General features: G+C 44.6%; 1 protein-coding gene across 1 annotated transcript in view; it reads right to left on the minus strand.

Annotated features, from left to right (window-relative positions):
• The window catches only part of LARS2 (leucyl-tRNA synthetase 2, mitochondrial), a 142,533-nt gene that overhangs the window by 28,091 nt on the left and 89,023 nt on the right, over positions 1-25,419 (minus strand). Inside the window, exons 9-13 of the mRNA XM_068982310.1 lie at positions 21,945-22,049; positions 19,241-19,356; positions 18,343-18,626; positions 14,387-14,485; positions 11,090-11,227 (exon numbers count right to left, since the gene is read on the minus strand). Of these exons, the coding sequence (XP_068838411.1) occupies positions 11,090-11,227; positions 14,387-14,485; positions 18,343-18,626; positions 19,241-19,356; positions 21,945-22,049 (742 nt within the window). The remainder of the gene's footprint in view (positions 1-11,089; positions 11,228-14,386; positions 14,486-18,342; positions 18,627-19,240; positions 19,357-21,944; positions 22,050-25,419) is intronic.

The raw sequence follows: 25,419 nt of genomic DNA on the forward strand, positions 1-25,419 counted from the left end.
GTCAATCCTAAAGGAAATCAACCCTGAATACTCATTGGAAGGACTGATGCTGAAGCAGAAACTCCAATCATTTGGCAACCTGATCACTATGAAGAGCTGACTCACTGGAAGAGACCCTGATGCTGGGAGAGATTGAGGGCAGAAGGAGAAGAGGGCATCAGAGGATGAGATGGTTGGATGGTATCACTGATTCAACAGACACGAACTTGGGCAAACTCTGGAAGCTGGCGAGGGATGGGAAGGACTGGCATGCTGCAATCTGTGGGGTCGCAAAGAGTTGGACACGACTTGGCAACTGAGCAACAGTAACAACGCTAGCTGCGCTGCTCGGCTTCTCATTGCGTGGCTTCTCTTGTTGCTGAGCACAGGCCCTAGGGGGTGCGGGCTGCAGCAGTGGCAGCACGTGGGCTCAGCAGCTGTGGCTAAGGGCTTAGTTGCTCCACAACATGTGGGATCTTCTCAGATCAGGGATCACACCCATGTCACCTGCACTGGCAGGGGGATTCTTTACCACTGAGCCACCAGCAAAGCAAGCCCCTTTATTTTTAACTGGAAGATAACTGTTTCACAATATTGTGTTGGTTTCTGCCATGCAACGTGAATCAGCCATGAGTTTACATATATGCCTTCCCTCTTGAGTCTCCCTCCCACCCCTGGACCCCCATCTCAACCCTCAAGCTGTGGGACTCTGACCCTAACTCCAGCCTTTCTGCCTAAGGCTACACGCTTCTCTGGCCTCATCTTTTGTAACTCTCTGTCTTTTTTAAAAGTGAACTTCTAAATGAAGCAAAGTGCACATATTGAAAAGCTTGTAATTCCTACTGGTAAAACTTGAGGAATCTTCACAAGATAAACACACCGGCGTAATCAGTACCCAGGTCAACGATCAGAATGTGACCCACCTCCTGGAGGCCCCCTTCTCCCCTTCCCAGGCACCATCTCCCCACCACAGGCACCAGCCGCCTGGCTGCTAACACCATGGATCAATTTTGCCTGTTTCGAAACCACTTCTACCCCTTTCAGAATGAGGGAGTCTCGCAGCAGCACCCACACCGGAGGCCTTTCCCAGAAAGGCAGGCGATCCCTCTCAGACAGCAGAGCACCCAAAACAAGGCCTGCCAGTTAAATAAGTCTGAATTTCCGAAAGTTAGCAACAACGCAACTTGATGGTTGAGCCTCACGCGGGCTGCCTTCCCCCGGGGTTGAAGCACTGCAGTGGTGGCTGGAAGAGCCATCTAGGGCAGAGATGGCAAGACTGCCCTGGGGCCCCTGCCCCCATCACGGACCCACAGCTGCACGTCCTGGTGGACTTGGGCTGAGCCTCAGGATTCTTGGGACTACGTGCTCAGAAATCAGAGTTACCCTGTGACACCTATCATTTGTTTATTCTGCAGCTATTTACTGAGTGCTTACAACACATCAGGCATTTAGGGCAAGGCCAGCCTGCCTGCTGTCACTGAGCCAGACAGATGCCTGCCTACCCTCAAGGCTGGCAGGGGGGAGCAGAAAGTCCAGTCGGAGCTGAAGACCGACTCCTGCCACACCAAGTCCAAATTGCTCGCTCGGCCATGGAAGACTCCCATCCCTCCTTCCGCTTCCTTTCCTCTTTCTTACACACGTTCCCACAGGCGCTTCTGTGTCCTCACTCACTGTTCCCTGAAGCGCCATGGAAACTGCCCATCTGTCAGGACTCTACCCCTCCTTCCAGACTCCACTCAAACGCCAAATCCACTAGTAGGCGTCTCAGGCCCTCCTGGGCAAAATTAGTTGCTCTTTCTTCGGTGTGTCCGGTGTGGCTCCTAAAACTGCATTGGGCAGGTAGTAAATGCTACTGTGCATTCATGTGAGTTGCTTTGCTGCCTGCCTTCCCCGAGAGTGGGGAGTAGGAGGAGGCTTGAAGACCCCTCCGGCACCCAGTTCATCACAGATGCTCCGTTAAGGCAACTGGTTTGAGCTACGTCGAGTTTGTTTCCACGAATGAATAAACAAATCTGCCAGCAGCAGAGAAGGGGACAGTGTGGAGGGGACAAGAGATGAGGGAAGAAAGGGGATGAAGGGCGGGCACGGGATGCTACTGCTTCCAAGTAGGGCCAGGCCCTTTTTGCGGAGAGAGGCATGCTCAAAGATTTCAGACTCTGTCCACTTGAAGCCCCTGGGAAGATCAGCAGGGAACGAGCGTGGAAGGGGGACAAATTCCACAGGGGGGAAGGGGCCCCCAATTCCTGGAATCCTGCTCAGTCCCCAGTGATTCTCCCTCCACTCTTCCAGGGCCTCAGGGCTCTGGGAAGCCGGTTCTCATTCCATCCACCCTTAGGTGGAATTCAGCTCTGAATGAGGAGTCATGTTTGTATTTGAGCAACAACTCGGTACAGACCCCTCTTGCACTTAATCAAAAAGCTTACAGGAAAGTGGGTGGCCCAAGACACGCTCATAAATCACCAGCAAGGAGGAGGCGTGGAGTGTGATACAGAGAAGCAGGTGGCGTGGGCACGGTGGCCAAGGGGGGTCCTGCTGGAGTAGCCGTCACACCACACTGCCAAGCTCATGATTCAGATCCACAGCAGTGTAATTCGTGTACTTCCCATCTGTACATTCATCCACCAAAAGGTACCTGGGCACGAAACTGTATACACAACCGAGATATTCACGTGTCATAACGGCTCTGTATAGCAGGGAGCTTTATGATAAGAAAGTGAAAAGTCTGCCACTCCAAGCCACCAACAAATCCCTTCGGATTCCAAAGCCATCAAAGATGGAGGCGTTATGCAGGGCCTCGGCCTTGGGGAAGGCCTGGATGGGTTTCACGTTCATGAATACAAACTAGTGTTCTTTTTCTTGAGTCAGATTTCCTCTTACTCCTTCAATACCACCCTGAGGGTTGGACTACTTTCATATGCACCGAAGCACGGCTCTATGCAAGTAGAATGATGAAAAGTGATGGAATCGTCAAGTGTTTCCTTGACAGTCTGGACTACACTAACTCAGAAATTACAACTAATACCTGCTGGTCATGGAAAGACACCTTTGTCCAAAGAAGGAGAGAAGGAAGGAAGGGAGGGTGGATGTGAGGAAGGGAGGGAGGGAGAAAGGTTACTAATCATTAGGATTAACAAGGAATTTCAGAACACAGGCAGGCTATTTTATTAAGCATCCTTACAAAAATCACTGCATACAGGAATGTATTAATCACGACGTGGCTAAAAGAATCTCAGGATTCATCAGAGCCCTAACCAGTCACTGCAGGTGACACTGCCTGACTTATAAAACCCTGGATAACCTGCTCCCCTCTCTCCTGCCTGGTCAGTCGGCTGCTATGTAGATCTGGAAAGAAGAAAGCAGAAAGCTGCAGATCTCTGAAAACAGTTTCTAATTGGGACTTCTCAGACTAACTTCACCTTGCTCTTCGTCCCTGCCCTGCGTCCAGGGTCATCGTGCTCACATAATTGGCCTGTTTCTAAGCGTTGAGACGTGGCTGGTCTGAAAGTATCACTGTTTCCATTTCCTAGCAGCTAGCCAGGGGCCTGGAAGGAAGTCTTATTAATACCACAAGACTCAGGTAAAGTCTTTCTTTTTTTCCTTACCTTTTCCCACTAGGTCCATTTCTGGTGTGATTAGAAAAAGCTCCCTGGACCACGGATGGAGGCCTGCTGAGCTCACAATGGTCAGTAGCTGGCTGTCAGCAGGGGGAACAGCAGCTTCTGACGCCACCCCACCCTTTGATGACTGCAAACTGCAGACAGAACATCAATTCTGGGAATTTAGGGTCTCTCTGGGTTGTATGAGCAGCTGGGGCTGATGCTGACTCCCCTCCACCCCCCTACTCCCCCATGCTCACAAATCACATTTCACGCCCAGCATACTTCCCTGCTTCAGAATATAAACTGTAAATGACTTCGCTTTATTTTCTGCTATAGAGTCACACAGTCATTGGGAAAAAAAACATCTGGGGAAAAAACCATTAAGAAATAATAAAATCATCAATAAGCTCATCATCCAGAGAGAACTAGTGTTAACATGCTGACATAATTTTTTTTCTAGTCTTTTCTCTTGCTTTGTGTGTGTATCGGTGAATGTACATGTAAAGACAGAGAATCAAATTGTATCTACAAATTTCTGCCTTGTTTTTTTCACTTCTCATTACTTCAGACGTATTTCTCCTTGGTGTTCAACATCCTTTGTAATATATATAAAGAGTTGTATTAGGTCCTCCATAGAGATGGAGTATACTTTGCCCTTTCTCAGCATTTTGGGGCATTTAGGTTTGGGGTAATACTTGAAGTAATACTTACGTGAACGTTCTTGTGTATAAGTTTGTGTTTTAGGATAGATTTCTAGAAGTGTAATTAGTGTGCTCAAAACTATTTTTTTAAGGCACTATTTTAGGACTATTTTTAAAGCACTTCCTCTATACTGCTAAAATGCTTTTCACAAAGAATTGTTCCCAACTGTAGTGCATGAGAGACCCGCTCTCACTGGGATGCTGTATGGAAAACGCTTATTTTGTGTTCTTTTTGCTGCCAACAAGATAAACATTTTAGAGTATGTTTACTGATCACTTGCATTTCTTCTTTTGCAAATTTCCTGTTGACATAACTTCCAGCTTAATCACCAACCTGATGTTTCAGACACACAATAAAGGCACCAGCTGTCCTAAGGGCTGGCACTTCTAATCCAGAGGCCAGTTGCTTCTTATAAATGGTAAAGAGCCCTTCTGGAAATTCAAACTGCAGACCTAAATATGCAAGTGATGAAAGAAAGGGCCTGGGCTCTTCCAGGAAATAGGAAGATTATTAGAGCCACAGAAACCTTTGCTTTTGTATTTGAAGACATTTAACCAGAATCAGAGAGTGAAAAGGGTACTCAGAGGTGACTGAATCCCTAATCTATGAGGCCAGGGAGAACCACAGGGGTCAGAACTCTCATCTGCAGCACCAATCACAGGACCAAGTGAGCATGAAACAGGTTTCAGGACTCTCAGTCCAGACCTACTACCTGAGACAGCGGCCAAGTGACTGACTGAGAAATGAAAAGGGGACAACTGACGTCCCAAGTCCCTCCTGATATGATAGTGCTAACCAAAAGGCATACAGAAGTAGACAAGAAATTCCAGTTTATTCACATTTCAGGAAAAGGAGCTAATAAATAGAGACACACACGTGATTGACAGGTCTCAAAATTTCACCCTAGACCAGCTTGATAAAGTTGTTTGGGGGCTTTAAAATAAATGCTAATTGGAGAGTTCTGATTACTCATCACAGAAAGTGGATGATTTTCATTTCATCTGAGGCCAACTGGTTTACCGAAACACCTCCGCTAAAGAGCTAATGCTCAGAAATAAACAGTTTTCAGACGCTACTGTTGAACAGGAGCAGTGCTGACAAGTGTGCTGAGAAACAGCGATAAGATGACTTTCTGCATCTTCTTCAGAAAGGTCAGCTTTCTGAGGACTTAAAATAACTTTCCCTCTTTTAGGGAGAGTATAAAGGCATGGAATAGAATCGAACCATCTTGGGAAGAATTTTAAAAACATATATTGCATAGGTATATTTCTATTTATACCATGTAGTTGGCCCTTAAAGTTGATGGTAAGGCAAATTCCAGGTGGACCTCAGGCTTTGCAGATTCTCAATAGGTATTTAATAGAAACAAGTCACATCCAAAACAGTGTTTTAAAATTATGTCAGAATGCTACAAATCTTTTTCTGCTTGACTATGGTTTTAAAATGACGCAAACAAGTCGGAAAAGTAGCCAGGTCCTGTCCTACATCTTAAATCAGTTTAGCCATTGGGTAATTTATTGACTCATTCATTCCTGTTACAAATACTGGTTCCAAGGCTGAGAAATGTGCCCTGCTGCTAAGAAGCCAGAGATAATTTGTGGTCTTTGTTTCTAGACCTACATGCGTGCGTGCGTGCTCAGCCGTGTCCGACTCTTTGCGACCCCATGGACTGTAGCCCACCAGGCTCCTCTGTCTATGGGATTTCCCAGGCAAGAGTACTGGACGGGGCTGCCATTTCCTACTCCAGAGGATCTTCCCAAACCAGGGATCAAACACATATCTCTTGAATCTCCTGCACTGCCAGGCTGATTTTTTTTTCCCCACTGAGCCACCTGGGAAGCCCTAAACCAACATGAGAAGGAATTATTTTTCAGGTTGTACTTGATGTTTGAGCTTAGCCTTTCTCTATCCAACTTCCCCTATTCCAAGGAGAACATTCCCTTTCAAGAACACACATTTTACTCTGTTTATATCAATGGGGTTAAACTCAACTGATTGATTGAAACAAATATTCGCTGAGAATGTATAATGTCCATGAGACTGTGATAGTTAACAGGACACAGGTTCCATCCTCCAAGGTAGTCTAATCTAGTGAGGTGAAGAAGTTTCCACAAAGAAGAAATGCAAGGCAGAATGGCAAATGCTATAATCTAAGTTACAAGCATTGTAACTACAGTCAGCCCTCTTTATCTGTGGGTTCCACACTTGTGGATCCAACAAACCATCGATCCAAAAAAAAAAAAAAATTCCAGAAACTTCCAAAAAACAAAACTTGAATTTGGTGTACCCAGGCAATTTACATAGCATTTACACTGTATTAGGCATTATAAAATTATCTAGAGATGACGTAAAGCATTCAGGAGAGTGTAAGTTACATACAAATACTACACCATTTTGTATGAGGGATTTCAGCATCCACTGATTTTGGTATCAGTGGGGGTTCTGGAACTAATCCCTAATGGACGGACACCAAGGGATGGACTGTAATTTATAAATACTTCCCTGAGGATTAATGCTGTTAATGTGTTTAGTGGCCTTCTGATGCAGATGGGTTAATTTTTACACATGAACGTCTCTGGGACTAATGAGAATTATTTTAAGCATTTAATTTATATCCTAAATTAGCTTTCTGTAGACTTAATCCATGTGTGTATGAACAGAATGTGGGAACAGATCTGAGGACGGGGTAAAAAGGGAGGGAGCTTTCAAAGCACTTCATTTTAATGAAATTGGATTTTAGAGGTTCTGAAAGTGACTTAAGGTGACTGTTAAAATAAATTACACTATATCCATATGACAGGATACTATGTGTAAATTGTAAATGCTGATGTAGAGAGATCACCAAGATATATTATAAAATAAAAAAGCAAAAGACTATATATATATAATAAATGAAACACTTAAAAATGAGTATATCAACAGATACAAAATATTTTTCTGGAAGAAATCAAGAAAAACTGTTAACAGTTGAGAAGGGTAGAAGGTAGGCTGCAGGGAGGAAGATTTCAATGTTCACTTTCTATGCAGTGAAATTTAAAAATTTTCATTTTAGACATGTATTACTTTTTCATTATTTACTATTTTAATTGTTAACATCAATTAACTGGACAGAGAGATGACCAGATATATTTTCCCCTTTTCTTCTCTTCAATTAAAAAACATTCTAAAAGGTTGTTGCATGAAAAAAACAAAGCACAGAAACAACTGAAAAAAAAAAAATCTCAGGAATGGTGCTCCAGGCAGAGTAGCAGACAAAAGAACCTGAGTTATTGTCCTGATGAAAAACAAGTGAAAAAGCCAGATCAGACATAAAAAACACATTGTTTTAAGTGTGCTATTGAGTTGGCAAACTAAGAAACAAGGTTGAAATAAATCTATTTTTAGGTAAATAAGAACTAACAGTCCATTACTTAAAAAAAAAAAGAGACTCTAAAGTATTAATATTAATATATATTTCAGGTAAAAGGGAAATGATTTCAGATGTTCAATTCAGAGATGCAAGAAGGAAGAGTGAGAAAAGATTAATACGTATGTGGATCCAATGCAATTTCAGTTGAATGCCCAACAGATAACCTCTGTGGAATCTGACAAGCAGAATCTGAAATTTATATGGAAGAACAAAAGTCCAAATATATTAATAGTCAAGTTACTCCTAAATAAAAAGGACAAAATAGGAGGACTGCCTTACTAGATATTGAGACTTGTATAATTAAAATAAACAATGCCAGTAAATAACTATTAATGGCACAGAAAAAAGCATATAGACCAATGGACAAGAGAAAAAAAAAAAGACCCTATAAATAGGCTCTTGCATATTCACAAAAACTTGATTTATGATGGAAAGGGCACTGCAGATCAGTGGGGAAAATGATGGATTATTCCATTAAAGGTATTGAGATACTAAAAGCAGTCTCCATAAAGGAAAAGGTTATTAAAATTTACTACATTAAATTAAGAGTTTCTGCTCATCAAAAGACACCATAAAAATAAGACAAGCCAAGAGCCGGAAAGAAATACTGCAATACACACAGCATCCAGAATATTTACAGAATTCCTACAATCGATAAAAGACAGCCCAGAAGAAATAAGGGCAAGACACACAAACGGGGATTTAACAGAAGTGGAGACACAGAGGCTCATAAACAGAATGAAAACACGCTAAACTGCATTGTCTTTAAATTCAAATTTAACTCACAAAGTCATCCATTATATAACCACAAGTTTGACAAAAGTCTTACAGTTGGATAATACAGTCAGCCCTCTCTGTTTTACGATCCGTGGTGGGCTGAATCCAAGCATGTGGAACCCATGGATATCAAGGGCCGACCATGGCAACTGAGCATCTGCAGATTTGGTACCCTCAGCAGGTCCCAGAACCCGCCCTCCACGGAGATGCAGGGTTGGCAGCACTGTATGTTGTAGTGGTGAGGATGTCAAGTCATCAATAGGATGCTCACCTCTGGTAGTGCCAGTGTAGGTTTATATCGTCAATCTGAAAAACAGCCTGGCTTTCTTACTGAAGTTGATCACGTGAGTGATCCTACAATTCAGCAGTCCCACTCCAGGCACATATCTTAGAGAACTGCTCATGTGTGTATGTCAGGAAACATACATGGATGCTCCTAGCAGTTTTGTTCATAACTGCACAAAACAGCCCAAGGACTTTAATGGTACGGACATGAACTGAACTCTGTATTAGAAACTCTATTCCAGGTAATGTAATACCAGATGGCAATAAAACAGAAATGCAACTACTCTATGCAGCAAGATGGATGAAATTCCAAAAATGCTGAGCAAGGGAAGCAAGAGAGAACATGTGAAATATGATTCTATTTATACAAAGTTCAAAGACAGAAACAACACATATATCTTAAAATATTCATCACTGCCAATTATTAAAGAAATGCAAATCAAACTAAACTGAGGTAGCACCTCACACCAGCCAGAATGGCTATCATCAGAAGCCTACACACAGGACTTCCCTGATGGTCCTGCGGTAAAGAGCCCGCCTGCCAGTGCAGGAGACAGAGGCTTGATCCCTGGCCTGGGAAGATTCCACATGCCTTGGGGCAACTAAGCCCCTGCTCCGGAGCCCTCGAGCTACGACTACTGAATCCTGTGCACTCAAGAGTCCACTTTCTGAAATAAGAGAAGCCACCTCAGTGAGGAACCCAGACACTGCAACTAGAGAGTAGCCCCTGCTTGCCACAGCGAGAGAAAGCTCACACAGCAACGAAGACCCAGCACTGCCGTAAGTAAACAAATAAAATTTTAAAGGTCTACAAATAACAAACGTTGGGTGCAGAGAAAAGGTAACCCTCCTACACTGTTGGTGGGAATGTAAACCACTATGGAGACCGTAATTTGAAAAGATACACGCACACCCATGTTCACAGCAGACTGTTTACGTTAGCCAAGACACAGAAGGAATGCAAATGTCCATCAGGAGAGGAGGGGGTAAAGAAGATGTCACACAAATATACGATGGAATGTGACTCGGTCACAAGATAGAATGAAACAATGCCACTTTCAGCAATATGGATGGACCTAGAGATTATCACACTAAGCGTAGTAAATTGGACCGAGAAAGACAAATATATATCACTTATAGGTGGTATCTAAAAAGATGGTACAAATGAACTTATTTACAAACAGAAATAGAGTCACAAAGGTAGAGAACAAACTTGTGGTTATCAAAGTGGAAAGGTTGAGGGGAGGGATAAATTAGGAGTTTGGGACTAACATAGACACAATAATATATAGAAAATAAATAATCAACAAGGACCTACTGTATAGCACAGGGGTCTCTACTTGATACTCTGCAATCACCTATATGGGAAAAGAATCTGCAAAAGATGGTTTTACATAAATATATATATATCTATCTATGTACATATGAAACTGAATCACTTTGCTGTACACCTGACACTAACACAAGATTGTAAATCAACTGTGCCTCAATGCAAAACATAAATTAAGTCAAAATACATCAAGAAGCAACAAATTTAAGAAAAGCAAGAAAATGCATAATTCAAGATTCAGAAGTGGCATTGTGAGGGGAGAGGCAGAGGTGCAGGAACGGGGATGACCTGATTGCAGAGGGCATCCTGGGTATTCCAAGGGGCCTGTAAGACTCTGTTTCCGAATGTGACACGGGGGTGCATGGATGGTCATTTTATTTTTAAAACTGTACAATACATTAAATATACATATTATACACATTATATATATGCACACACATACACACACATATATACATATATATATGAGGTATTTCATGGGGAAGAAGCCCCCACACACATCTTTCTGAACACCACGGGGAACAGATTACAGACCAACAGGGAACGAATTTCTCAATGGATTTTTCCCTAGCTTTTAATCCATTATGCACTTTTATCAGAGTGATATATTGAGACAGGATTCAGTCAAGCTTGGAAAGAGCTGACATCGAAGGACCTGATGATAAACATGACCTCACACGAGAAGCTATAAAAAGCCACGTAACGTAATGAAAGCTCTCCGCTGTCTCCCAGGTGAAAATTCTCCGTTAGCAGAGATTTAACTCCATCTAACAGAGAAGAGCTGAAGGGAAGACCCTATGTGAGCAGGCAAACAGCACAGGCTGGGACTGACTCAACAACACGGGTGGACTTCCAACGGTCAAGGCTGACAGTGACCTCTAAAGCATACTTGAAAAATAAGAGTTCTTCTGCTACACATATATTCACCTTGCTCCAGAAGAGCTGACACCTGCTTTCAGCTGCTATTCAAGAAACCGAATTCTTTTGCAAAGCAGTGTAAATGCTTACCTGTGTTTGACCATTTTTTGATCGTGGCAAAAATGACTAAAGAATCTTGCATAGAACAAGTGCATGACAGCGTGCTCTTTCCCTCCAATGTACAAATCCACAGGCATCCAGTAATCTGCCAAGGCTGCGCTGAATGGGCTGGGAGGAAGAGAAATGGTCATTTATTAAAAAAAAAAAAACAACAAACCCTACTTTGTTACAACTGCATAAATTAGACAGACATTATAATTTGCATATTCCCTGAAATAAATTATGTAAAAAAAAACAGTGATTTTTTATTTTAAAATATAATGAGAAGCTTACATAAGAGAGGAGAAAAATGTCAGAGCAATATTAATTTATGAAATTTACAAGAACTGTTTTAGAAGCCATTGCTGACATATTTTAACAAGTGTGATTTTCACATAGAATGAGGACAAAAGGAATATATACCAGCAATAAAGGTATTTCTGTACAAGGCATATATTTGACTGTGGTTTTATTTTAATTTTTATTACCATAGACACTAAGATTTTTGAGTTCTTGCCAACAGAGGGCAACGTGGCACTTAAAATGGAGACTCTCACGCAGATACTAGGCCTTCATTCTAAAACAGGAATCCTGTCTTAAAAGTAGCCTCAAAATGCAGATCGTCAGCAAGAGCCTGTATATGCCTCTCAAAATGCCCTGAACATACGTAGAGTAATTAAAATAGCCCAACTCTCTCTCACCCAACAGGTATATTTTTGGTCAATGGAGGTCCTAAAAGAAAAGTTTCCTCAATTCTCAATCCTAATGGATGCCAGGGAGGAAAAGGTCACTCCCTCTGTTTCCTGGCTGGGGTTCTTGTCGGGTGCGGGGTTGGTGGGGGGTGGGAGGGAGAAACAGTGCTGGCTGGGGACAGATCTCTTCATCCCCAAGGTAAGGCCCTCTCTTGAGGTCATCCAGTGAGGCAAACCTTGGCCTGTGGAGGATCTGCGCGCCATGGTTTCTCGTATTTGTGAATTCTCCTCCCCACACCTCAAGTACATTTTCCCCCCAGCGTGGACCTTCACTCAAGCTCGGGCTGGAAGCAGGAGCCCGGGGCTCGGCAGGTGGGCCTGGCCAAAGACCATGTGTCTGCATCTTAATACAGCTTGGCTTTCTCTCCTGCAGCTACAATGTCAGAATTCTGGCAAAATTCTAAATAATGTTTCTATGTGAAAAATGGCTCCCCGGAGAAATGTGACTGCTCATGCAGGCGACAGAAAAGCAAGGGAAGTCAAGGATGGTGCTTGAAAGTAAGCTTGAAGTAAACAGGAGTGAGACAATGAAAGCAGCCATAGCTGGGATCCATGATCTATCCTGGAAACCACCCAGTGAGACCACAAGGCAGCATGGAAATGCACGGCAGCATTTTATGAGGGAAAGGATGTGGTGGGTGGGATTCCAAACCGGGGGCTGTGAAGGTCTCAGGATGTGTCTCACCACTCAGGGGCCCCTCATTAAGCCGGAGTCTCTGTCATCTGTAGGAAGGTTTTCCCTTGAAGCTCTGAGAGGTGGAGAGTCTGATTTCCCCTGCACTGTAAGGCTGCTCTTCCTAAATTATTGCTGCCGTTGTTGAGTCACTAAGTCTTTCCGACTCCTTGCAATCCCATGGATTGCAGCACGCCAAGCTTTCCTGTTTTTCACTGTCTCCTGGAGTTTATCCAAGTTCATGTCCATTGAATCGGTGATGCCATCCAACCATCTCATCCTCTGCTGCCCTCTTCTCTTCCTGACCTCAATCTTTCCCAGCATCAGGTCTTTTCCAATGAGCTGGCTCTTCGCATCAGGTGGCCAAAGTATCAGAGCTTCAGCTCCAGCATCAGTCCTTCCAATGAATATTAAGGGTTGATTTCCTTTAGGATTGACTGGTCTGCTCTCCTTGCTGTCCAAGGGACTTTCAAGAGTCTTCTCCAACACCACAGTTCAAAAGCATCAATTCTTCAGCGCTCAGCCTTCTTTCTGGTCCAACTCTCACAACCATACGTGAAATGGAAGGCAATAAAAGCTCCTTCGAAAAGGGACACCCAGAAGAGGGGCCTCTCTGTGGGTTGGCCGGGGTTGCCTGGTTGGTCCCAGCTGCAGCAATCCCTCTGTGTCCTTTCTGCCTCTGCCAGCTGCTGTTCACTCTGGCTTCTGCTCATTTCTGCACAGCCTCCACGTGAATCACGGAATAGCAGGACTGGGGCAGGCAGGAGAGGCCGTCTCCCTGGAAATACATTATCTCCCAACCAGCGAAGAAAACGGGGGTATTTTTATACCTGGCCTACAGGGTTTCAGTATAATGGTTCTCCCGTGGACAAGAGCGAGTTGGCAAGGTCTTTAAAGCACAGTGTCTGTGGTTTCCTGTGGTCTGCACCGGTTTGTTTTCATTTCCTTCTCTACCCATCTACCTATTGCTTTCTTTCCCTTATTTATTTTTGTCAAAGAAGCACATGCACATTGCTGGAAAAAAACGGTCCTGAAAGGTTTATAATGTAGAACAGTGGTGTCCAGCCCCATTCCTTCACTACCCTCCCCCCCACCTAGCCCCCACCCTCCACCTGTCACTTCGCCACTTTTAAACCTTTCAGATTAGCCACTTTTAAACCTTTCAGATGTTTTTCTTTTTGGCAATTATTTAAAAATATGTTTATATGCTTTGTTCATTTATCAGTTTGGGAAATTATCTAGTGACCGTATGTGCTAAGAGGTCATTGCTCTCAGCTCGCTGACTCTCTATCTTCTACCCTCCCTGTACACTTACATCATTATTTTCATTTAAGTTAATAACTTTACGTATTTATGATTGCAGGGCCAATGAGGGTATTACAAAAGCTCTTCCTTTCACTCTTTTTCATTTTTGCTATGCCTGGGATTTACTTGGCTCTGAAGAACTAATTTAATAATTGAACACACTCACTACAGGAGTGTGAGTTGACCCATGGGTTCCAGCTCTTTCATCTCTGGACCCACCGGGTGTTGATGGCAGCCTGTGCCCTCGGACCAGAGCAGGCATTGCCTCCTGACTTGGGACTCTCGGCGTTTCCCATCCTGACTGCTCAAGAATTTTCAAGCTCTGCTGGGGTCTGAGGCTCTTCAACCAAATCCTTCTGCCTTCATCCTTTTCTTTCATCGGCATCAGACCTATATCCCAGTCCAGGGCTTGCCTACCGACTCCTGCTCCCTCACCTCTTTATTCCCCAGAGGCACCTGCCCCCATTAATCTCTTGCCCATTGAATTCTATCTTGATGTTTGCTTCATGGAAGACCCAGACCAACACATGCTCATGAATTCAGCAGGGCTTTCTGTACCTCTGAGTATTCTGAGGGTCAGTGTATCTGAAGTAGTACCAAGCAGAATCCACAAAGGTATCCATCGTATCTGTCTCTCTTGTGGCTGCTCCTTTGCACCTAAGAAGGAAAGAAAGCGCATTGATTGGTTTCTTTTTAAGTATTAATGCATTTTCCACCAGCTTTTCAGAAAGCTATAACAATTAGTACGAATTCAAAATGTCACAAGAACAATCCCACATCATGAAAAGAACAATTCACGGTATGGGCTCTCTTTGTACTGCAGAGTACACAATGCTTTAAAGAAGCTTAAAAATGTAAATCTCCGACAGTTAAAAGCCCTATTCTCTGCTTGTCTGAGTTGAACATGGTAGAATATCCAACATGAGCCTTATCTCTTCATGCACTCACTTCTCTCTTAGGCAGGTCACGGCTGTCTCCAGCCAACGCCTACTCCTCTCGGATGCTCATGGGGCACGTCGATTTATGAAGAGAAGTTGAAAACCAAATGTAGTGAGATACTGCGCTGAAAAAGGAACTTGGCTTCTTAATTTTTTTTCTATCTCTATCTCTTGGGTGAGAGGAGCAGATATCCTCAGGGGGTGACCTCAGGAAGATAAGTCAACATGGAGACTCAAAGGGAGAAGTGTGCTGGAGCAACTCATAACAGTTTTTGAGGATTGACTCTTGAGATCTCTTCCCAACAGTGGGACGAGGGAGTGATGCCAAGGGGCCGTCTGAAGTTAGCCCTTGGAGGAAGTACCTGTACCATAGAAACAGGCCAACACTACAAATCAGAAGGCCCCCTCCAGTGATCTATTTAGCACACACTCACCAACACGCCACTGTCCAAAAGAAGGCTCCTTACAGAAGGTGAAGAGAGGCCCACAGTTCAAGACAGTGAACGGAGGAAGACGCGCGGTATGTGAAGGGTTGAAAAGAAAAAGCAGTGCTCATCCTAGGGATGTGATACGTGGAGAGGACTGAGGTTCCATAAGGGCCCAGCTACCAAACCAATTTTGAAATGTGTCAGTAGAATGATGGCCCAGCGGACTGGAGCCCTACGCCACCACTTCTGGGAAGGCAAGGGACAGTACCCTTAGCCAAGCCTGCCAAGGAAGGTGCTTGGCTCCCTTGAAGACCCCTCAAAGGCATGGATCAGGAGTGGATAGGGGTTGACAGCTATTAGCAGGGACCCTTTGTGGCTGTGAGAAGCCACAGCAGGAGAACACAGCTCAGACTCCAGGCTCTCCCTTCTGAAGCATAGAAGTGGGACCAGCCATGCCTCCCAATGCTGCCTTCTTGGCGGGATGAGTCCTTGGTGTGGGGGGGGGGGGGGGCGGTGTTGTTCTTGGAAAATTTGAGGAGGGGCATGATGCGTCCCAAAGAGGAAGTGATGAATCCTTTGCTAATTTAGCATGTAAGGGCTTCAGTCTGTTTTTAATTTTGAAAATAAAAGAAGGCATTTTAAAAAAATAAAAGAAGGGTTGCCTTTATGTGTTGCATATGTGAAGCAGTTGGTACTGGCTTTCCAAATATTACTGGAGGAAACAGTCACTCCCCACCTCCTGCTTATTAAATGGAAGTGGCTGAGCAGAAAACACAGGAACACACACCTGGCAGGGCTCTGGGCTCCTAGGGGCCTCATGCCTCTCAGTCAGGGCTCCCACTGGGAACAGTGGTGGTTCCAGGGACAGGGGCTTATTGGAGAGAGCCCTAAGGGACCCCTAATCCTGTTTCCTACCACCCAGGACTGCTCTAAGAATCTGATCTCAACAGTGCATGTCTAAACAAAAGCCAGGTCTCTCAGAACACATACTATTTGGGGGAAATAATTAGAAGATAAATGTCTCTTCTTCCTCACTGTTAGGGCACGCATACGATTTAGGAAGAAAACGCAGGACTCAACTAATAGAAGGGGCTGATATCTGACCAAAACTTGCCACGTTGATTTTTTAAATGGTCACGGTGGATTTGAAGATGACCAACACCTTTTATGGCTGACATTAAAAGCTGGATTATACAGAAGAGACTACTTGGTAAGTGGGCGGTATAGACAATGATGATGGTGGCAGTGTTATTACTGTTATTAGCTCCAACATTAATAAGACTAAAACTGGGTGGTGAGCACCGAGCCAAATGCTTCCCAGGCTTTATCTCGTTTAATCCCCAGGAACTCTGGGGATGATGAGGTAGGCACTACTGATGTTCCCACTTTGCAGACGGGTAACTAGGGTTCAGAGAGGTTGAGAAATCTGTTCAAGGTGTTGGAGCTCAAGGGTAACAAATCCACCTCTGCTGGGCTCTGGTGCCCACGGTTCTCACCTCTGGGCTGTCCCGCTCGGCCACACGGGCTCAGCAGCTCTCAGCCCTGCATGCTCATCAGATTCATCAGGGAGCCTTGACCAAGCCCACGCCTGGGGTCTGCTCTCCAGGAATCAGTAGACAAGGCAGATCTTATCCCCATCACCAAGGCCCTGGGCTGCAACAATGGGTGGGCAGAAGGCTGCCCATGTCTCCAACAGAGAAGTACTTTGCTACTGCTTATCAACAAAAAGGGTGTGCTATCTCTCCCCTACCTGGCCCAGAGCTTCCTACATTCCTGCAAGCCCCATCACAAACCTCAGAACTGCCTGAGTGAGCGCGTGGGTGAGCTGCTGGCGGGCCAGGGCAGAATGTCGCTGACCCTTCCAGCTACAGACTGACTGCTAGGAGCCACTGTGCAGGGCTCCATGTGCTCATTCTCATCTTCTGAGACCCCTGCCCGGGGTCATTTTCACTCCTGATAAGGACATCAATGCTCAGCGAGCTTCTGTGACTCTCCCAAGACCACGTAGCTAGTGAAGAGGCCGGGCCAGGACTTGAAGCCATGAGTGTTGCCTCGCCAGCCTGAGCCGTGCACTCACACTACTCTTCTGTCCCTCAGCCGTGTCTGACTCTGCGACCCCGTGGACTGCAGCACATCAGGCTTCCTTGTCCTTCGCTACCTCCCAGAGTTTGCTCAAACTCGTGTTCATTGAGTCGATGATGCCATCCAACTAGGTGGTTACCTAATTACTGACCTAGAGGTGGTAGTAAGAGGACTAAGTTATTTCAAAACTTTAAAACAACCCCATCATGATCTACAAGGCAGAGAAAAATGGCTTTTCCATACAAGGATGAAGGGAAATACTACACTTTGGTATCTGTTATTTACTTTTTAATCAGTTGGAATGGCATCCTAAAAAATCCCATGGGAGGGATTTCCCTAGAGGTCCAGTGATTAAGACTTCGCCTTCCAATGCAGTGGGGGGAGGGTTCGCTCCCTAGTCAGGAGCCAAGACCCCGACATGTCTCAGGGCCAAAAAATCAAAAAAGCAAAGCAGAAGCTATACTGTAAAAAATTCAATACAGATTTAAAAAATGATCCACATCAAAAGATCTTAAAAAAAAAAATGGGAGACATGCCAGTGAATTGACAGAAAACATAATCCTACTTCCAAAATGAGAATTAAGGAGATATGACATGTTTCAGGATATTAAAGAATGAGACCCCTGAGTACACTTGTCCTCGCAGCTACTAGTCTGCTGCTTGTGATAAATCTCCACTGTTACCACAGTCACTCTGTGGGAAAACTGCAAGGCATTTCCTCTTTTCTCTGAGAAGCTCTTTGGAATATATAATGAAGGAAAGTGGTCTTTTCCAAAGCTATGATGAAAATGTGTAGCTTTTCCATCAGTTGGATCAGCTGTTTCAGGGAAAGATGTGAATTGATATTGCTGCCTCCACCAGCCCAGAGGAGAGGAGAGGGCACCAATCACAGGGCTGGGCTCCAGATTCCAACCTCCTCTTTCTAAGGTTGCAAAAGACCTATGTTATTCTTTCCAACCAAGCGGAAGTCCGAGAGGAGAGTTAGCAGAAGGAGGGACGGGGGAGTCTGGCACTCCAGCAGGGGCTGTGCCGGGCAGGGTTGCGGCCGAGAGGTGTGGCTCCTTACCTAGGGCAGGAGCAGTTTACCCACTCGGAAGCTGACGCCAGTGGGGAGCCTCCCTTGCCGGTGAAAGAGGTGATGCTGGGCAAGGTCACGGGCAAGTCCTCCAAAGGCACGGGCACGGGCCCGCAGGCCGGACAGTGGACCATGGGGATGGGCGTGCCCCAGTACCGCTGCCTCGAGATCAGCCAGTCCTTCAGTTTATCACTCGTCACGTCACCGCCCACTCTCTCCCTCCGGGCTTTCTGAGTCAGGGCTAGAAATGCATCCTGCCGCTTCATACCTGTGAACTGAGAGGGGAAGGAGAGCGGTCAGAATGAGCTGCCACCCTGAGGCCACCACCCTGGACTGCCACTGTCTCGAAAGAAGCATCTGGGGAGAAGAGAGAGCTCTAAAAGGTAAAGCCAATTTTGGTCAACTGCCTCAAGGAACCAGTTTCCCTGGAGGAGGTCATTTTTCTCAAGCAGAAGATTCCCAAAATAAGGTATTAGCTATTCTGACAATGATACTGTTCAGGGATCAGGTTCAACTTGGAGTCAAGAAGCTTTTAGATCCTGAGAAAGAACATCATTTTGGACTTTCCTGGTGGTCCAGTGGCTAAGGCTCCATGCTCCCAATACAGGGGACCTGGGTTCAGCCTCTGGTCAGGGAATCAGATCCCACGTGTCGCAACTAAGAGTTCACAAGCTGTGAGGCGAAAATAAATAAATAGAAGTAAATAATAATAGTAATAAAAGAACATTATTTTGGTTTCATAGATTTAGAAACGAGGCTGCAAGTCTGTTAGGTGTGGGGATGAATGCAGTGGTAAATGGTAGGCTGTAACTTGCATCGAAAGGAAAATGCATCATGAAGCTCATGTGAAGACTGTGAGTTTAGAAGTAAATTCTTAGGCCCCACCAACCTCCGCAGAGCCGCTCAGTCTCTCCGTGCCATCTGGCGTCGTTTCAATGACTTCGGAGTAGGACAGGCCCAGGGTTTGGGCCAAGGCGGAATCCTCTAAGCTGGTGCTGGGAATTCCTGTTCAAGGCGAAGAAACACAAAATGACTTCTTTGCAAATGCCCAAATCACAAAAGGACTGCCAGCACTGACACTCAGCATTAGCTTTTGAAGGGACACTATCTTTTTCAGTCAGAGAAATTATCAAATCACATCACATTCACTGAGAAAAGGGAGAACAGTCTTGGGGAAACTCACCACCCTGACACAATGGTGTTCCATATGGACACTGCTTTCGGTTAAGTCTTATTCCTTTGTGTACTTTCTTTAAAAACAATTACTTGTAATTCTAAAATATACAATTTTGGGTGCTTTTGTCACTTAAACAGTGAATCACAAGCACCTGGGGAAGCCTGGTCTTTGAATTCCTTCAGTGACACAGGACAGTGGGGTGCTCTTGATCAGCAGGGCTGACTCTGCTGGCGTCTCCCAGCCCCCAAGAAACATCCACTAGGGCAGGAAGTGGGAAGCTGGCAACTGTGTTTCTCCATACTGCGCTTTGTTCCCAGAGGCAACAGTACATTCTGAATAGACATTTAGTCTTCAGCCCACATACACCCTTGAGGAGATAGAGCTGAGTGTAAGGAAATCGCTCATTCAGAGGATCAGGGCCTGCTGTTTCAGCTTCAGCTCTTCAGAAAAACAGGCTTTTCAGCTGTCAGTTCTGTAGGCCAGGGTTTCTCCACCTGGGCCCTATTTGACATTTTGAAGTTGGTTGTGGGGCTGTTCTGTGCAGTGTAGGAATTGAAGAGCTTCCCTGGTCTCTACCAGCAGAAATGTTACTACAGTTGCCAAACATCAGTTGATGCCCAAATCACCCCTGGTTGAGAACTCATGTTATAGAGTCAGCTGTCAAAACTGCTGACATCCTTGTGGACACAGCACGCCACACAGCAACTGAGAGAGAGAAAACTAAGGGTCATACACACGTCAGATCGCCACGAACAAGGAACGCTGCCCTACAAGGGTGATTTAATGTTTGGAGTGTGGGTTCTAAACCTCCTTGGAAAGATAGAAAACGCCATGGTATGACGGAAAGCTCTGTGGTGTTTGTTCCAGCTGAGATTATTGACAAAAAGCATCTAGTGAAGCAAATAAACTGTCAGAGTGGACTTGAAAGACCCTGAAGGGTGAGGACAGATGGCAAGCAATGGAGATTGCTGAGAAGTGGTCATGGACGAGGAGGGGGGATAGTCATTTACTCCATTCCTGTGGGGTCTGGGCTAACTCAGGGCAGTCTTCACATGGAGACGTGATCACAGGTTTACCTGACCGCATAAAGCTTGCGCTGGGCCACCGTGCTGCTCACGTGGGGCTCAGCAGAATGCAAACCATTTGTAACATGCCGGTAAGGTGGTGAAAACCCTACTTCATCTTGTTGACTTTCGTTTCTGTTATTCTTGGAGGGCAACAGACAATAACTTAGAAAATGTTAACTATGGAAGTATGCAAAATGAAGACAAGAGGAAAAATGATTTTCCACGCACACCCAAGAAAATCAGATTCCTCTTTTCCTTTTCCCTTTTCCTTCAGAACTCTCAATATTGTGCCAGTACTTTGATTCAAAACACCAAATGGGGCGGGGGCAGCGGGGGGCAGGGAAAGCCACATCAGCAAGAGGTTCCTTTACTGTTCAACTTGGCTGGCTATATTAATGAGTTTTACTCATTATAAGAAGCATTAAAGTAATAGAAGGAATTATGTCCCTTAAGCAACATATTTTCTAGGTTAAACTGTCAGATAAGAATGACGTGAATGGCTAAATATCTGTTTTCTGGGTTGGTGTTTCTTCAAATCACTTTGTCAAAAAAGGATCTGAGGACCATGAGGAAAAACATGGTTTCGATAAGCAACGCTATTTCTTCTGTGTGCTAGGAGATAGAGAGTGTGGCAGTAACTTTCTCTGCAGCTTCCAGCACACTGGTGAACCTTCTCTGCAGGTTCCAGCACACTGGTGACTGGCTGGAATCTACAGTAGGGAAGTTGTAAAAGAGAGATGCTCGGGTCCCCCGCAGGGCAGGTCTTGGATGGGATATGATTAGGTTCCATCCCCTGGTTCAACCCCAGACTTCCTGTTAGGTGAGGATAGTTTAGAACACTCAGCAATGAGTAAGGCCACCAACCAGGTACAACTTACAGCTCTACCAATGCCTTCGATTCTACTGCTGTTTCACGATCCCTTTCTTGCATGGCTCAAGTTCACCCCCTCCACTAAGTCTTCCCCCAAAAGTCAGCCCACATCAATCATGTGTGCTTTGAACCCCCATCTCAGAAGCTGCTGCTGCTTCTATGAGTTCTGAAATGGGATTCTTATCTGAGTGGTACTGTTCCCCACATTGTATAGCCAAGTCTCACCAACTATTTCCACTGGCAAAATCTGTGGGCCAGACATTTTTGATTATTCTCAGTAGCAAGTAGCAAGATGCGATATACTCAGTGTGTTTTCAAAATGTAATGCTTTAAATAAGAGACAATGAAATGAAGGGACCCTCATTTTTACAAAGAGGCAAAACAGATCACGGAATATACAGCCAGCTCTTCCAGGCCAGTATTTTGATCTTAAGCCTGCTAAAGACATTCTCCTGATTACATTTTACTAGCTACTTACCTATTTTTGCATCTAGAGAGCCCTCCAAGGCAGCTTTGGCCAAGATGACAACCGGGACTTCCTGCTGGGTGAGCATGTTCACGGCCGTCACGGGTGTCAGGCAATCTGAAAATGAGGGCGAACAATGGTGGAGGCCCGTCAGCTGGGGCTCTAACACCCTCTGCGTCTCAGAGGAGACAAGTGAGAAAAAGAAGCTTTAGAACCTCTGTGTTTTGTGCTAATTATCGTAGAATTTGTTCTTTGAAGGTATTAACAGATAATTCACACTAGTGGAGAATCAAAAGATTAAACAAATCTATGAACATATTCACTCGTGCTGCTCACCAAAGAAGTGAAAACGGCACTTTTGCTTTCCAGAAGGTGGAGGAAAGATGTTCCTACCACCTCCCTTATCCTTTTGAAAAGTACCTCATGTATACAGAAGAAAGAGAAAACCAACCATCTATCTACGGTGAAACTAAAAGATATCTGGAATTTCAAACCATAACACTCAAAAATGGAAGTGGATAGGAAAGGAGAGAACGACTGAGCAGAGATCCGATTTTCACACATACAAACACAAAACCACTCCTTCCCATGATCCATTTCTAAGGAGATACCAGAGGCTATGGTCCAGCAACAAGTGAAAGTGAAGTCGCTTAGTCATGTCCGACTCTTTGCGACCCCAGGGACTGTAACTTATCAGGCTCCTCCGACCATGGGATTTTCCAGGCAAGAATGCTGGAGTGGGCTGCCATTTCCTTCTCCAGGGGATCGTCCTGACCCAAGGATCGAACCTGGGTCTCCTGCGTTGCAGGCAGACGCTTTACCATCTGAGCCACCAGGGAAGCCCCGCGAAAGGAAGGGGTAAATCAAGAAAGAGGCAGACACGGAATCCAGGAAACAAACGGGGAATCCAGCCAAGAGAAGAGGGCAGGGGCATCTGCAGAGCAGAGGCAGACAGAACCCCCAGGATGGCAGATGCCGGGAGAAGGACCAGGTGACATGTGAATAGGACAGAAAGCCCTAGGAAGCATCGTCAGGGGAAAAAGGGGACGGGCAGATTATCTGACAGACCGGAATATGTAGAAAACTGGAAAGGAGTTTTAAAGAGCTTCTGGGAGGGCGTGGGAAGACGATCAGAAATTCAAAGAACACAAAACAAATGAAAAAAAGAGAGAGAGAACATCATGAACTTCAGGAAAAACAGAAAGTTATATAAAAAGGAAAATGTAATCAGAGTATATTTGGCTCAGATGACCAATATTTATGTGGTCATAACAAAACATTTAATTTGGAATTATCCAAACAGAAGATAATTGTCCAAACAGACCACAAATCTCTGGTCTATAGCAGAGAAACAGCTCGGGCACAGGCTGCCAGCTGACCCCGTCTCTGTCTTGCCCTCTGATTCAGCAGCAGAGTGTTTAGCTGAACACGTGGCTGCATAGCTAATGGCAGCGCTGCTCAGCCCCCCTCTACCAGGTACGGCCAGGGCGTGCGTGCATAAGAGCATGAGGACACGCTCGCAAAGGGAAGGAGCTGCCCTTCTTCCCCCACCCCTTCTCACCACAATGCAGATGACATGCAGGACACTCTAGAACACACAGATAAGGGCGACATCCTAGAGGGGCCAGGCAGGACAGAAGAGCAAGCCTCAGCCCGACCACCTCACAAAGCAGACTTGTCATACCCACTCTTTGCTTCATGTGTGCAAGAAACACACTTTTTTTCACTCACTAGTTTTCTAGGACTCTGTCAAGCCACCACACTTACATCTTAGGTAACATGTTCCCCAAATCATTAAAAGAGGTTGGGTGAGGAGGCTACAGTCATTGTTGTTGTTAGTACCCTCTGAAATTTCATGTAATATACATATGGTACTTAGATTTTTAAAAACACAAATTAATTTTTATAAAGAGAGATGGAAAGTGATCTTGAAGTATTACTTTTTACTTGCTACGTTGGGAAAACTTTTAGAAGGGTACCATCAAGGCTTCCCTGGTGGCTCAGTGGTAAAGAATTTGCCTGACAGTATAGGAGACGCAGGTCTGAGAAGGTCCCACACACTGTGGAGCCTCTAAGCCCGTGCGCCACAACTGCGGAGCCTGAGCTCTAGGGCCCAGGAGCTGTGAGCACTGAGCCCTCGAGCTGCAGCTACTGGGGTGTGCTCGAGAGTTCGTGCTCGGCAACAAGAGAAGCCACCGCAACCGAAAGAAGCCCTCACAGCAATGAAGACCCAGCACAGCCAAAAGATAGATAAATAAAATAAAATCAGAAGGGCACCGGCACTGTGAAGTCGTGCTGGAATTCGTAGGTCATTTGGATAAGACACTCTAAACTGATTTTGCCCTTTCAGAAACCAATACAAGCAACACGTGAAAAGAACCAAAAAAGGGTTCATAAACTTTGACCAAAAAAAAAAGAAATCACACTCCTGGGGATGTTTTCTTTCTTTTTTTTTTGGTTGGGCGGGGAGTTGTTTTCTAAGGAATTAATTCTACAGAGGCAAAGAATTGTCTCCCTAATAGCCCAAACATGAAAAAGGCCAAATATTCAACATGATAGGGAAGATTTAGAATATTATGGTACATTGAGTTGATAGAATATTATGCATGGATTAAAGACAAGCCTGCCTAAAAACTAAGAAATGTTTTCTGATATCATATTAAGTCAAAAATGAAAAAACAAAAGACAGGAGCAGTCTCATTTTTACAATGAGTGTGTGTGGGAACATGAATTTAAAAGATGTATGACCACATGTAAAAGAATAAATTAAACTTAATTTAAAAATGGATTAAAGACCTAAATATAAGATCTAAAACTATAAAAGTCTTAGAAGAAAACACAATCTTTGTGATCTTTGACTAGGCAATGGCATCTTAGATATGCCACCAAAAGCAAAAACAATAGAAGAAACAAGTATTAATAGATAAATGGGACTTCACCAAAATTTAAAACTTCCAAGCTTCAAAGGACACCATCAAGAAAGTGAAACGAATAGTCACAGAACTGGAGAACATTTTTGTAATCATATACCTGATAAGAAACTTGTATCTAGTATAAAGAACTATCAAAATTAAAGACTAAAAAGACAACTCAATTAAAAATTGAGCAGACGCTCTGAATAGATATTCCTCTACAGAAGATATGTAAATGGCCAATAAGCCATTTCAAAGCCACAGTGAGATAATGCTTCACACCCATCAGCATGACCATAACGAAAAAGACAGTGACAAGTGCTGGCAAAAATGTGGAGAAACTGGATCCCTTCGCCCTGCTTCTGAGGATGTAAAATAGAACACCTGCCTTGAGAAAGTCTGACGGTTCCTCAACCAGTTAAATACAGAGTTACTATTAACGTGAGACCCAACAACTCAATTCTTAGATACATACATGAAGAAGTGAAAGTGTATATCCACACAAGAATCTGTACCAAAGGTACGTAGCAGCTAGCTAGACAGTGGAGACCAAAATGTCTATCGGCTGATGAATG

The sequence above is a fragment of the Capricornis sumatraensis genome, chromosome 10, assembly GCF_032405125.1.
Source record: "Capricornis sumatraensis isolate serow.1 chromosome 10, serow.2, whole genome shotgun sequence".
NCBI classification, from domain to species: domain Eukaryota; kingdom Metazoa; phylum Chordata; class Mammalia; order Artiodactyla; family Bovidae; genus Capricornis; species Capricornis sumatraensis.